The 14,277-nt window shown below is 41.2% G+C and overlaps 2 protein-coding genes across 2 annotated transcripts; both read right to left on the reverse strand.

Moving 5' to 3' along the window:
* Positions 1–503: 503 nt before the first annotated feature.
* Positions 504–9,951, reverse strand: LOC123518768 (cuticle protein AM1199-like). Its single transcript, XM_045279769.1, has 4 exons — positions 9,919–9,951; positions 2,402–2,483; positions 1,333–1,588; positions 504–1,215 (listed from the first exon to the last, which is right to left on the reverse strand). The coding sequence occupies exons 1-4, from the start codon at positions 9,949–9,951 to the stop codon at positions 975–977; spliced, it is 612 nt and encodes a 203-aa protein (XP_045135704.1). The 3' UTR covers positions 504–974.
* Positions 9,952–10,377: 426 nt separating this feature from the next.
* On the reverse strand, positions 10,378–12,572 carry LOC123518787 (cuticle protein AMP1A-like). The gene is made up of 3 exons (XM_045279791.1): positions 12,496–12,572; positions 11,992–12,197; positions 10,378–10,854 (listed from the first exon to the last, which is right to left on the reverse strand). Exons 1-3 carry the CDS (start codon positions 12,502–12,504, stop codon positions 10,650–10,652), a joined length of 420 nt encoding a protein of 139 aa, XP_045135726.1. The 5' UTR covers positions 12,505–12,572; the 3' UTR covers positions 10,378–10,649.
* Between the last annotated feature and the right edge of the window lie 1,705 nt (positions 12,573–14,277).

The following is a 14,277-nucleotide window of genomic DNA, read 5'->3' on the forward strand; positions in this document are numbered from 1 at the left end:
GGACTTACGCAGTGAAAAAAAGACCATTATCATCCTGCATTGAATTCATTGGACAGACTTTTATTTTGACAAGTTACGATTTTTGAAGACTATAAGAGACAGACAGACAGGCAGATGGATATTTAAGAGACAGAGAGACAGGCAGGCAGATAGACAGCCAAACAGAGATGGAAACTGACAAAAATAGAGGCAAGGACACGGTTTAGAAAGTAATTGAGTAGTGATGTAATGTGAAATTTTATAAAGTCTTAGGAAAATATACACGAAAGGTGAAAGACGTGAATCACTTCTCTTCCATTCTGAGTACAGAGAAAAGAGAAAAGGGAAGACAATGAACAGGAGGAGGAAAATGAGGAGTATGAGGAGGAGAAGAAGAAGAGTAGGAAAATGAAGACGAGGAGGAGGATGAGGAGGGGGGAAGAGGAGAAGAAGAGGAGAAGAGGAGGAGGAAGAAGAAGAGGAGGAGGAGGAGGAGGAGAAAGAGGAGGAATAGGAGGAAGAAATAGAGGAAGAGGAGAGGAGGAGCAGATTAGAATAAGAAGATACATCAGAGATAATAGTTTGAAGTCATCAGAGAGAACTATATATGGAAGGGATCAGCGAGCAGCGGTGTCATGTCTCACTGTGTTCAGGCGGCTCTTGATTGGAACACGAATTCAGGATTAACTTGTGATTGGTTCGTGTGCCATCAGTAAGGGTATGTTTTTTTCATCGATTTTGTTAACTTATTTGTATTTGTTTAAAAGGCCGCGCTGGGCTGTGCGTGGCGTGGCGGCGCAGCAGTGTGGCAGCGTTCGGTGTTTCACTTCTTGTCAGCGAAAACCAAACGTTCCATAAAGTGTCTAGGTAAAGAAGACAAGTTTTTTCTTTTTCTTTCATTGTGCTCAGTCGCTGGTAAATAAATACTATACAGTCAATATATTAAGTGATTTGTTATTACATCCATCTTCTTCATCAACGATATAAACATTCATTTACTGCGGAGGCCCGTAGGAGCGACCAGGCGCAGGAACGGAGGCAGATCTCACTTGTGAGGCCTCAGCGCGGGCGCGGGCGGCATCTTCCGCCTCGGCGAAGGCGATCTGATCCAGCACAAATTGGGGGATGGGGTGGGGGAAGGCGGGGGCCACGGGAAGCAGGTCAGACTGGGGCTGGAAACCATTCTCGTCGGCAACGAATTTCATCTGGACAAAAGTACCGTCAGGGGCTGTGTAGCTGTGGAGAGAATGATACCTGTGAGTGAATCTCGTGTTGTAATGGGTGTGATGCTTTGAGGATAGAACAGGACCATTATCCAAACTAGAGGTGAAGCAAACACAGACAAATACTCACGAATACTCTCCTGCCTTGACCACGGCGCCTGTCGGACCACTGGGAGCCCCAGACTCCGACATGGCAATGCCATTTGCTGTCTCCACGTCCATGCTGTACCTGCCATCCTCGGAGTGCACGCGGTCGTCTCTCACGATGGGCACCACCTCCACGAACTCTGATCTGACGGAGGGGCGGGGGCCGAGTACGTTTGGGGAGGGCTGTAAATGTACTGGGAGTCGGCAGCGGTCACGGCGGCCAGGGCAGCTACGATCAGCTGTTGTGAAAAAAAATAAATACTTTTGTGTGTGTAATTCACCTCGGTCGTCTGCTGGTCACCCAGCCAGTCTTCCCCATTACGGAGCGAGCTCAAAGCTCATAGACCGATGTTCGGGTAGGGAGACCACAACACATTCCACACACCTGGAAAGCGAGCCACAACCCCTCGAGTTACATCCCGTACCTATTTACTGCTAGGTGAACAGGGGCTACACATTAAGAGGCTTGCCCATTTGCCTCGCCGTCTCCGGGATTCGAACCCGGACCCTCTCGAGTGTGAGTCGAGCGTGCTAATCACTACACTACGCGGTGTAGTGTGTGTGTGTGTGTGTGTGTGTGTGTGTGTGTGTGTGTGTCAATGTGTGTGCGTAAGTGTGTGTGCCCTGAACGTACATGTACATTCAGTCAATGCATGGGGTATGAATATCCATGCTTGTTGAATTGCTTGACATGAGAGTCGTGGTCCGTCAAGAGAAGCGTTTTTTGCTGGATGGGTTCTTATAATAAAGGCTCATATGTAATTACAACAAAAAGTGGTCACGAACATACTGTAAAGCCAATTATTGAATTCTTCCTAGTAATCAAAATGTATGAAACCGTTATATGATTTTTCCTAAGCACCAAGTCAATGAATATTTTGCGCCTGCCCAGCTCACTGTCGTCCCAGACTTGAAACTGCTCGAGCAAGATTGAAACTGCCAATAAATCGTGCACTCCCTCATCACTGAACATATTGTAAGTGCGTCACACAAAGGGCGGCACTGCAATTCCTAGCCGCCCCCTGACGCTCCTCCCTTGTGATGCCACTTACGAGCTTCATCTCTGGAGTGTAGTGGAGGCGGGACACTGATGCTCTGGAGATGGATCCTAGACCTTTTATAGCGGCTGCCTTCCTAGCAGGACCGCCCTCCCGTGCTGACCTAGGGGGAGAGACGCCCTTGGTGCCATTCCTTCCCTCCCTTCACCGCGCCAACCACTTTCCTTCCTCTTGTCCTCGCAGTAGTTTATTATCAGGTGCTCAAGACTTTCAAAGTACATCCCGCTGAAATAACCTCTTGTCGCTGTGTAATTAACGTGATATATTGAGAGTTCGTTGGCGGCTTGTGGATTCGAGGCACGTGTGTTGTTGCTGAACCAGAGCCAAGCTTGCCTTGACACTTAGCGCTGTGTCCTGCTGAGGAGACACTCAGTCTATGCAAAATTGTAATATTTTAAAAGTTTCCTGAAGAAAAACTCTCATCATTGCTGCTCCCATAAAGTGAACAGAAACGAGGTGCTGGTGAGGGTTAGTGATCATCAAATTACAAATATCTAATTTGTGATAAGAATTAATGATGGTTTTACCTCGTGAAAATGAAAAGTTGATAGAATTTCAACAAGGATTTAAGTTTCATCTTATGTCAATGTGAAATATATATATATATATATATATATATATATATATATATATATATATATATATATATATATATATATATATATATATATATATATATATATATATATATATATATATATATATAGCCTGAAATAACATCTTATTGTCCTGTGCACATAGATTTATATATTGCGGAAAGGAAAATATTTGTGATTTCAGGAGTGCCATCATGATTTAAGGGATTATTTACTAAATATTATGGTCTATCAATTTATATAATATATATATACATGATGACATGACTAAACACTTGGCTGGCATGTTAACATAATCCTTAACTTCTTGTTCTCTCAAACAACCTTCAAATCAGAGGCTATCGTGACCTGAACAGACCTATGCAAACATTACATCTCGGCAAACGCCAGTGATAAAACATGACTCTCCGATTTTAACAATAAGTCTTTCCTCGTGGCTAAGAGAGAGAGAGAGAGAGAGAGAGAGAGAGAGAGAGAGAGAGAGAGAGAGAGAGAGAGTACACATAAGTAGTAGTAAATTATGACACGGAACAGTGACTAGATAAGATATGCTGAGGCGAAAGTTGATAATAGATATATGAAAATACCTTAGTCTCTCTCTCTCTCTCTCTCTCTCTCTCTCTCTCTCTCTCTCGTCAGGCCAGTAAGACAATAATACAGACAAAGGGCATCACGACTCTGGCTGGTGATGGCGGGCTGCGATAAGAGTGGTATGGCCACCCCCTGCATAGCAAACACCAGACTTGATAGAGACAGCTAGGAATGAGACGGTTTTATGGAACTCTCTCTCTCTCTCTCTCTCTCTCTCTCTCTCTCTCTCTCTCTCTCTCTCTCTCTCTCTCTGCTTTAAAAGGGCTCCCTAGAATTATAATTGTTATTTTGTAATTATATAGACTACATGGATATGGGATAATAAGGTGTTTAAAAGTTTCAAATCTCTCTCTCTCTCTCTCTCTCTCTCTCTCTCTCTCTCTCTCTCTCTCTCTCTCTCTCTCTCTCTCTCTCTCTCTCTCTCTCTCTCTCTCTCTCTCTCTCTCTCTCTCTCTCTCTCTCTCTCTCTCTCTCTCTCTCTCTCTCTCTCTCTCTCTCTCTCTCTCTCTCTCTCTCTCGGACCTCATTTTCCCATCGCAGTCTTGGTCTTTCGTGCTGTTTCGGCTACTTACTCTCAGTGGGCGGCCGAGCGAGTGGTGTCTCTTAATATGCATTTAATAATCTATGTGTGAATCTAGGTGCGTGTGTTACTCTTGTGTATTTGGAGGTGTGTAGCACGTTTATGTATTCGTACCTGACTGGCTTATCATGTCTTTTCAATGTTTGGGTTTTTTGCTTAGAATTATTTCTTCAGTCACCAATGTTTTTAGAAATGTGTCTGCCAGGATCTCTTGCATAATTATTTCCTTAACGGAGAAAAAACGAAAATTTGTGTTCTGTTTTTCATTTTTTTTTTAATGCAAAACGGGAGACTGGCCAAGCGCAACAAAAAAGGAAAGTAAAGGCCCACTAGATTGCCTGTTCTTGTAAAGTTATTAAGAGTTAGCCAAAAGTGTAAGGCAAACGTCTTGAAACCTCCCTCTTAAAAGAAATCAAGACATAGGAAGATGGAAATACAGAAGCAGGCAGGGAGTTCTAGAGTTTACCACAGGAAGGTATGAATGATTGAGAGTACTAGTTAACTCATGCATTAGAGAGTTGGACAGAATATAAAGGTGAGAGGAAGAAGAAAGCCTTGTGCAGCGAGCTCGCAGGAGGAGTGGAGGCATGCAGTTAGCAAAATCAGAAGAGCAGTTAACATGAAAATAGTAATAAAAGATAGGAAGAGATGCAACATTTCGGCGGTGAAAAAGAGGCTGAAGACAGTCAGTCAGAAGATGGAAGTTAATGAGACGAAAAACTTTTGATTCCACGGTATCTAACATGGAGATTTTTATTTACCATTTCTCTGTCCGATCATTTTTCCGCGGATGACCAACGTTTTAGACATGTATATTTGAGCCTCCTATTTTTTTGGTAGACTACAAAAAAAGAAAAAATGATCCTCTGTTTTCCCATTTATCAGTGTCAGTGCAGTTTTTCTTTAGTACATTTTCAGATTTTTTTTCACATAATCAGTCATTTTAGAAGATTTTATTTCTAGTTAAGTTTTTCTCAATATTTTCTTAACCTTGAAAAGAAAAAAATAACCCTCTGCTTCCCTACTTTCATATCAATTACTTTTATCCTTCATATCTTCAGTACTAGGACGCTTTTTTTATATTAATTCTGCTTACTACTTTGACGATTTTATACAGCTTCAGAAACAAATGTTGGGTTTAGAATAGTAAAGATTATGACCATTAATTTTTGACCACCATAGACTCTTCCTCATGCATATAAAACCGTCTAATCATACCCAAAAATGGAGGTAAAAATGCATCTCAATACTTAAGGGGTTAATCCTCAATCTAGGACTTCCTTCCATATTCACCAACATTTTTACATACTTCTATTTAAAATACAGTTTATCAAATACTTACGTCACCTAGAAAAAACCAGAGTAACTTTCTATTCTTTTCCTTTCCATAATCACTAACATTTCTAGACACATGTTTGCATTACTGTCACTCCAATATTTATGTAACCTAGAAAAGAATAGCTTAACCTTTAGCTCTTTCTTATCTTAACCTCTATGCATACTATTTTCTACCGTGCTCTGAATGCTAACAAAGAGTGACCGTGCTAGTGAAAGGGCAGAAGGACGTGAGTGTCTTCTTAGCTAGTTGTATTTGGGCAGCGGTGGCAGTGGGCGTGTGACAGGCCTGCGTGGTGGATCTATGGAAGGGAAGGACGGTATATTGTGGGTGATGGCGTTAGTGTGTGTGAGTGTGTGTGAGTTGGCTATATGGTCAGTGTATGGAAGGAAGTTCGGTCAGTTTTAAAGAGGATAGTTAAACAAAGCCAATATAAATAACAGTTTTTAAATTCCGTGAGGTGAGATCAATAACCAAAGATTATTTTAGAGTGTACTTTTATTAGGTTATTATTTCTTGGTTAGTGGAGTGACTGTTACTTTATTTATTCATCACACCTGAGAGACAGACAGAGAGAGAGAGAGAGAGAGAGAGAGAGAGAGAGAGAGAGAGAGAGAGAGAGAGAGAGAGAGAGAGAGAGAGAGAGAGAGAGAGAGAGAGAGAGAGGGGGGGGGGGGAGCGGTAAAAAATGTAAGATGTGCACTAGTCAATACACACACACACACACACACACACACACACACACACACACACACACACACACACACACAGCAATTAAGGACCAAAGAAGCGTTTAAATGTATGGGAAGAATAGCAGTGAAGATCGGCGCGGAAGTGTGAATCCTCCTTCTCTTCCTCCTCTTCCTCCTCTTTTTTTGTCGAAGCTTCTGTTGGTGGCGATAGTGGAGATCGTGGTAGTAATGGTAGTAATGGTAGTAATTGTGGTGATGGTGGTGACTGTGCCCGTAGTGGCGAAATTCCCGTTGCTTTCTGTTCTTTTCACTCCCCTTTCACTTCCATGAACTTTCTGAATCTTTTTCTTATTCTATCCATCCTTTTCACTCTTGTTCTCGTCCCCCCTCTTGCTCTCCTCCTCCTTCTCTTTCTCCTCTCGCTCTGCTTCCCTTCTCCTCCCTTTAAACCAGCTCGGTGCCATCAGGTCAAGTGAATGAGGGACGGTGACGCAGCGCCGGTGAACACAAGGCAATGAAAGGCCGGCAAATTGTAGTGCGGGACCCGGTGAGACCAATAAATTTCACTCGTAATTTAAGACAAGACATTACAGTGTGAGTGGAGGGGAAGAGGGGAATGTGTATGTGTTTGTGTGTGTGTGTGTGTGTGTGTGTGTGTGTGTGTGTGTGTGTGTGTGTGTGTGTCTGTGTGAGCTGTAATGTATGTATGGGAGTATATTTGTGTATAAGGAAGGCATGTTACGTAATTGAAAAAATATAATTAAAACAAAATTTAAATAGTTCTGTGAGATTTATTCGTTTACATCATGTGTTACCACCACCATCACCACCACTACCACCACCACCATCATCACCTGTATCGTCATCATTATCATCAGCAGCATGCCCTATAATTTCAGCCCATAAAACAGGCTTCTCTTAACCTTTCTCTCTCATCACTGTCAGCAGCCCGTTCATTACAGGCCACTGCAGTAAAACCTTCTATCTCATCACTCCATCGGCATCGTCATCATCATCAGTCACATTCACTTCTCGCGTCAAGAGGTAACGGCATCTGATCTGAAAAACTCTATGATGAAAAAAAATGCCTGTAATGTAATGAGTGTGTGTTTGTATGTGACGTTGTTCACTGCACTGACTTATTGTTTTTTTTTTTATGTAGGAAGGAGGGCCAGCCAAGGGCAAAAAAAAAAGATAAGATAAAAAAAAGGCCCACTTGACTGCTGGTTCTCTACAAGAAAGAAAAGCGTTAGCCATATCTAGGGAGTAAATGCCTCGATGTCTCCCTTTTATGTCCTTTATTTGGCTCACTGGCACCCAAATCATAAAGTGGATATTCTATTTTCACTGTTCTATATTTACTGTCTATCTATATACCAGAGCCCTTTTATTTCTGAAACGCTTTGAGCTTAGATAATCACTGATGATACAGACTTTTTGTTAGGCTGTTACCAGAACCATGAAAACAGTCTTCAAAACGGTAAAGAAAATAGTTTAAGAACACGACTCCTAGTTGGCATTTTTACTAACTTTTTGATTGCTAATGATAGAATCTTCACCTCATCTGAGTAATCTTAGAAAATCTATGAACACAAAACAAACGCTTGAAAGTATAATTCCATGCTGGCTGGCTGGCCTACTCTTTATGCTTTAACTACAAATGAGACGGTTTCAACTCAACTTAATAACCTGACACAATTCATAGAACCCAAATAAAACAACTGGTACACACTATAAGACTATGAGCCTGCAGGAACTAAATTGCTTTTTTTATTTTTTTTTTCCAAAATAAAGTAACAGGTACACACTATAAGAATATAAACCCAAAGAAAATCAAGCAAACTGTTATTCTTTGTTTTACCTGCTGTCAGTTGCATGTATTGAAATAATACCCTACATTTGCAACACACCACTTGATTCAACTTAAGGAGAGTTCACAGCGGTCAATGGGTCAAACAGGACTGGTTAAGAGAGCATATTGACTCTAAGATTCCAGGTAAACTGAATCGTCGCTCTTCCACTGGTCAAGAAATAAAGAGAGAAAAAGGTGCTCGTTCTCTGGTTCTGTCTCTTTAAGTCACCTTTTACGACACTCCGGGAATGCAGAGACACGCATACGATTCTTTATTTATGGTTTGGCTATACATTTAACCATTCCACGACGCATCAAGGGTACAACAGACCAAATTGCAGTGGGCATTTAGGTTACCACATTCTTAACCCTTTGAGTACCATGACGCGTTTCCATATTCATTCTGCTTACAATTTGGTGATTTTAAACAGCTTCAGGAACTCATGTGTGGGATTTAAATAGTGAAGACTCTGGCCATTAATCTTCTGAGCTCAGTAAATTCTTCCTAATGTCAATAAAATGGTCTAATCGTGCACAAATCTCAAAGTAAAAATATGTCCCAGTATTGAAAGAGGTTAAACGCTCATTTCACGACCCTCTATAAAAGCTAACGTAACATGAAGACGCAGCAGTAAACCATATATCATCCCAGCTTATTGTAAGAGAATGTAATCTTTGGAACATACATAATCCTCCTGTTTTCCTGTTCAGAGTGTTGTGAAACCTTAACTAGAGGAGCAAAGAAGTGACTTGCTGTTTTCCAATGTATACACGACTTTCACGGGGTAAGACAGTGAAATAAGTTGAGATAAAGTGACATCTATCAGTGAAGTAATGAGAGGTGTGTGGAGAGAGAGAGAGAGAGAGAGAGAGAGAGAGAGAGAGAGAGAGAGAGAGAGAGAGAGAGAGAGAGAGAGACTTAAGATTAATCGATTATTTAGAAAAGTTATTGGACAGGGTGTTTCATTACGAGAACATCAGCCGCTGCATCCTTAGTGGAGTCAGGTCTGCTCCTCTCACTGAATTCTTCCCACCCTTTCACTTCCCGCTGCAGTGTTCCGTCGCCTCCCTTTGATAGTCTCCATTACAAAGCCTCCTCTTATTCCACCACTAAAACTCACCCAGTCCACCCTTGCCCTCTCTCTCTCTCTTTCTTCCTCTGCTCATATCTAGACAGGCTAACTTTTACTCAATGACTCCCCGGTGGATATAAGAATGAGTGTGCTATTCCAGCCTTATTTCAAAGCTCCCCCTTATTCACCGACTACCAAGAACACGTTACTCGTTTTCTTTCACTCACCCGGGCTAGACAAAACTACACGCTCTTAGTTTTTACGCTATAGTTCTCTAGTAAGGTAAAGATCAGCACGTTAACAGATCCCAAGTGGCCACTTTGGGTTGTTATTATTACGTGGTTTTATGATTTTTTTTTTCTATCCTGTAGTTGCTCTTTCGCCATTACAGTTCCCTCCTTTTAAGTCTCCTCCATTACTTCATAACGTGTAGCATCATCTTCGAAAAAGTGGATTCGTTACGTGTTTTTATTTCATGTTATTATTGGCGTGTTCTATTTTTTTTTTTGATGATAAGACTTTCTCAGATTTTTCCTACTATATTTCATGATTTTCTTATATTTTTTTATGAATTTTATGATCAATTTGCTGAGTGTATCTTTTAACTTGCGATATATTGTTTCTTTTGCTGCTACTGCTCCTCCTCGTCCTCCTCTTCCTCCTCCTCCTCCTCCTACTATTACTGTACTACCACCACCACCACCATCATCAAGATTATTACTACTACCACCACCGCAGCCTTTATCATTCATTTATACAGTCACCATACTCACTGACTTTACTTCTCTTACCTGAACATATACATAAGTCCTGGGGCACGCCATCTCTCCCTTTAATACATACTGTGCCCCTTAGCTTCCCTCCCTCTTTCCACCTCCAACATGGCTTCCCTTACCCTTTGCTCAGCCTGCACCGTCACTCCCTTTCATGAGCTCTTATGTTATGACTCATGAGAGAGAGAGAGAGAGAGAGAGAGAGAGAGAGAGAGAGAGAGAGAGAGAGAGAGAGAGAGAGAGATTGTTAAAACCTTTCACCAAAACACCCTCTCTCTCTCTCTCTCTCTCTCTCTCTCTCTCTCTCTCTCTCTCTCTCTCTCTCTCTCTCTCTCTCTCTCTCTCTCTCTCTCTCTCTCTCCCTCCTCTCTCCTGCCCCACCCCTCTCCCTCTCTCTGCCTCTATCTCCGCCTAATACATCACTACCTTTCACGCCGTAACTCTTCATTACCGTCGCACACACACCAACACGCTCAGGTCAAGTAACTGTTTATTCTACATACAACAAAAAGGTGACACGACTCTCTTGCCGCTCTTGACATGACAATATATTATGATTCTGAGCGTAAAATGAATGCAGTGAAAGTTGTCTGTAAATTATGAATGAGCTATGGGTGAAAGTTGCTAAGGACAGACGTGAATGATGAATGTATGTATTGTGATCACAGCCACTCAGTCCACGCGTGGTCTTGTGAGTGGTGCTGAGTACATGCTCTCAGTTACTAATAATAGGGACGGTGTGTGGCTTGTTAGATGTACTCTCTGGAGTGGCTCTTCTCCCCACGGGCGCGACGGGCATCCTCCTCAGCGGCAAAGGCAATCTGGTCCAGCACGAATTGAGGGATGGGGTGGGGGAAGGCGGGGGCCACGGGCAGCACATCAGACTGTGGCTGGAAACCGTTCTCATCCGCGACAAACTTGACGTCAACAGGAGTGCCGTCAGGGGCGATGTAGCTGTGGAAGGAAGGTTGTGAATGTCAGTTGTGAACAGTACCGAGAGAAGCATTGTTTAACTCTTTCAATACTGGGACACATTTTTTACCTTCAGATTTGTGTACGATAAGACTATTTTTATTGACATTAGGAAAGGTATATGGAGGTCAAAAGATTAATGTCCACAGTCTTCACTATTTCTGAAGCTGTATAAAACCACCAAAAAGTAAGCAGAGTAAATATGAAAACACGTCTCGGTACTGTAGGAGTTAAATCGATGTTATGTTATCCCTTTCGAGACCGGAAGAAAGATGTAAAAAGACGTAAGTAACTCTTGTTCATTCATAAACAAAGAGGAAAAGTAAAATTGTTAGTTCACATTTTCCCCCATGTCGTTGAACTCGATTCTAATCACAGAATACACCTTGACACCATGCAGTAACTTTGCTTAAACACCGTGACACTTGATACACTTTCAGACTCAGCGCTGGAGTCCCCATAAGCTAAGCAGAAAGCCAACTCATGTAAAATTAAAATGATATGAGGCCCTTTAGTTTATAGTAGTTAAAGTTAACATCTTCAGTACCATGACGTGTTTTTCATATTAATTCTGCTAACTCTTTGGTGATTTTATACAGCTTCAGAAACTTATGTGGGAATTAAAATAGTGAAGACACCGGCTATTAATCTTTTCACTCCCACAAACTTTTCCTAATGTGGATAAAATCGTTTAATCACACCAAAAAAATCGTGATCAAAATTAGTTAAAGTACTGAAAGGGTTAAGGTCAAGTGAAGCTCGTGGAACTTCCATTTCCTGCTGTGTGCCGCGTGTCCTTGTAGTAGTATCTGTGTGCTGCATTGAACGGCCACACATGTATGGACCAGGCACCGCTTACAAATTATCAGTAAGTCTCCTATGACCACGTGCGATCCTAAGTTATATTGGAAAGAAAGTCATCAAAACCATGAAGGGCACTAACTCTATTTCTTTCCATTATTAAGCGCACTTTATTTCTCTTCTAAGATTGGGCACCTATTCCGAGTGAGCAGGAGCATATATAAGAGTTCAAGTAAAGAATGGTGTGACGGTAGCCTTGTTTATTCTCTCTCTCTCTCTCTCTCTCTCTCTCTCTCTCTCTCTCACTCCGGTACTCACGAGTATTGTCCCGCCTTGACCACCGTGCCAGAGGGACCAGCTGGGGCGCCAGACTGGGCCAGCACGATGCCGTTTTCTATCTCCACGTCCAGGCGGTAGTTCCCGTCGCCCTGGTGGTCTCTCTCGTCCCTCACGGTCTTCACTACCTCGCTGGAGTCGTATGCCGGCAAGGCAGCGGCAATGGCAGCCAGGGCGGTGAGCACGAGCTGGAGATGTTTACCTTGTTCACGTGATTGCTTTTTCATCATAGATTTGTATGTTCTGTATGATCTTAAGGCACATTGACAAGACTATGCACTTCACCCCATCCTCTAGTATGGAAAATAACACACTTCTTTGAAAATACAGTAAGTACGTGGGGTCTATTTTTATACTGGAAAGCCGAATCAATGTTGTTGGTGATATATTGCTAGCAGAAGTAGATAAGCAATGCAAATACACGTAAGTTTAGCTATACAGTGTCGTACTCCTTCCCTGCACCAGACACACAAAGGAAAAACTTACGTATTTCATGGTGGTGTGTTCTGTAACAACTGTTTCCTCCTGTGCAAAGAACAATATTTATACTCGAAAACTAGAGCATCTGGTTGCCAAGTGTGCTTTATCTAACCGGTTAGGCGCTACTTTTTTGTCAGTCATCTCGGTGACTTCAAAACCTTTGCCATTTTTTATACATTTCCTGTTACTTTCATGTACGTGAGGAGTGGAATTTGAATGTGTGGTCTTTTAGTACAGTATCAAATAGTTTTCCTGGATGTTCACCTGAGCTAGACACTGGCGAGGTCCACATGGAGTTTTTCCAGGTAACGAGAACCGCCGAATGTTGTACGTCCATAAGTTAGAAAAAAAAAATGTAAAAGTCTGTACGATAAATGTCAGTCATTGACTCCGGCGAGGTGACGGGAAGAACTGGAGCGGTGTGAGAGGTGTGAGGGGTGACATGGAGGGGTGAGGGGTGTTGGGCGACATGGAGAGGTTCAGGGGTGTTAGGGTGACATGGAGGGGTAAGAAAGAGGTGTGAGGGCGACTTGGAGACGGTGAGGGGTGTTAGGGGGACATGGAGACGGTGAGGGGTGTGAGAGGCGACATGGAGGAGGTGAGAGGTGTGATGGGTGAGCATCCAGGAAGTAAGAGGTACGATGAGTGCATGGCGTGGAGAGGCGAAGGAAAGTTTAAGGCGGGGCAGCAGGGAGTGTAGGACCAGCAGGGCGGGGTCTGGAGGTCAGCATACCCATAACAGCAACACACAATCCCTGCAGCGGCACACTGACCCTCTGCCTCCACCCGTCTCGCCACCCTCCAACTGCTCATCATCCACGACCACCATCACCATCCCTACCACCATTGCCGCCACCACCAATAAAAATGATTATTTGTATATATATATATATATATATATATATATATATATATATATATATATATATATATATATATATATATATATATATATATATATATATATATATATATATATATATATATATATATATATATATATATATATATATATATATATATATATATATATATATATATATATATATATATATATATATATATATATATATATATATATATATATATATATATATATATATATATATATATATATATATATATATATATATATATATATATATATATATATATATATATATATATATATATATATATATATATATATATATATATATATATATATATATATATATATATATATATATATATATATATATATATATATATATATATATATATATATATATATATATATATATATATATATATATATATATATATATATATATATATAGAGAGAGAGAGAGAGAGAGAGAGAGAGAGAGAGAGAGAGAGAGAGAGAGAGAGAATTCATATTTTACTTGAATGCAATAAAATGGCAATAGATGCTTTACGAAAAAGTAAAAGTTTTCCTGTGAAAGTAAAAGGACAAAAATATCACTGCCTCTCTGTCTTTATGAACAAAAGGTACGTATTTTTCCTGTTGTGTTGCATCACGAGGGGTCAAGATACTGGGACAAGCAAACTATCAAACAACACATTAACGAAAACACCACGACCTTATGATTCTGATGGCGTCACTTATGCAGTACTCACTCCTAGAGGTAATAAGAGCGAGCAAGCTGTGTGTTGTCTGTGCATTGGGCTGAAAGGAACACGTCAGAAAGTAACAGATGGATCATGTAAGTACTTGTAAGTACATCCATCACTTATATGTGAAAAGAAGCAGATCAACATGTACTGCCAGGTAAACCAAAAGGATTG

This window comes from Portunus trituberculatus, chromosome 44 (assembly GCF_017591435.1).
Source record: "Portunus trituberculatus isolate SZX2019 chromosome 44, ASM1759143v1, whole genome shotgun sequence".
Taxonomy (NCBI): Eukaryota; Metazoa; Arthropoda; class Malacostraca; order Decapoda; family Portunidae; genus Portunus; species Portunus trituberculatus.

Bases quoted from the DNA above. Each gene is read 5' to 3' on its own strand.
- LOC123518787 (XM_045279791.1), bottom strand. The intron at 10,855-11,991 runs GTGAGTACCGGA...TTCCTTCCACAG, and splicing joins GTCAAGGCGGGACAATACTC to CTACATCGCCCCTGACGGCA.
- LOC123518768 (XM_045279769.1), bottom strand. From the start codon at position 9,951: ATGGCGTGCCCCAGGACTTATGTATATGTTCAG. The intron at 2,484-9,918 runs GTAAGAGAAGTA...CGGTCCTGCTAG, and splicing joins GGACTTATGTATATGTTCAG to GAAGGCAGCCGCTATAAAAG. The intron at 1,589-2,401 runs GTAAGTGGCATC...TTTTCACAACAG, and splicing joins ACACTCCAGAGATGAAGCTC to CTGATCGTAGCTGCCCTGGC.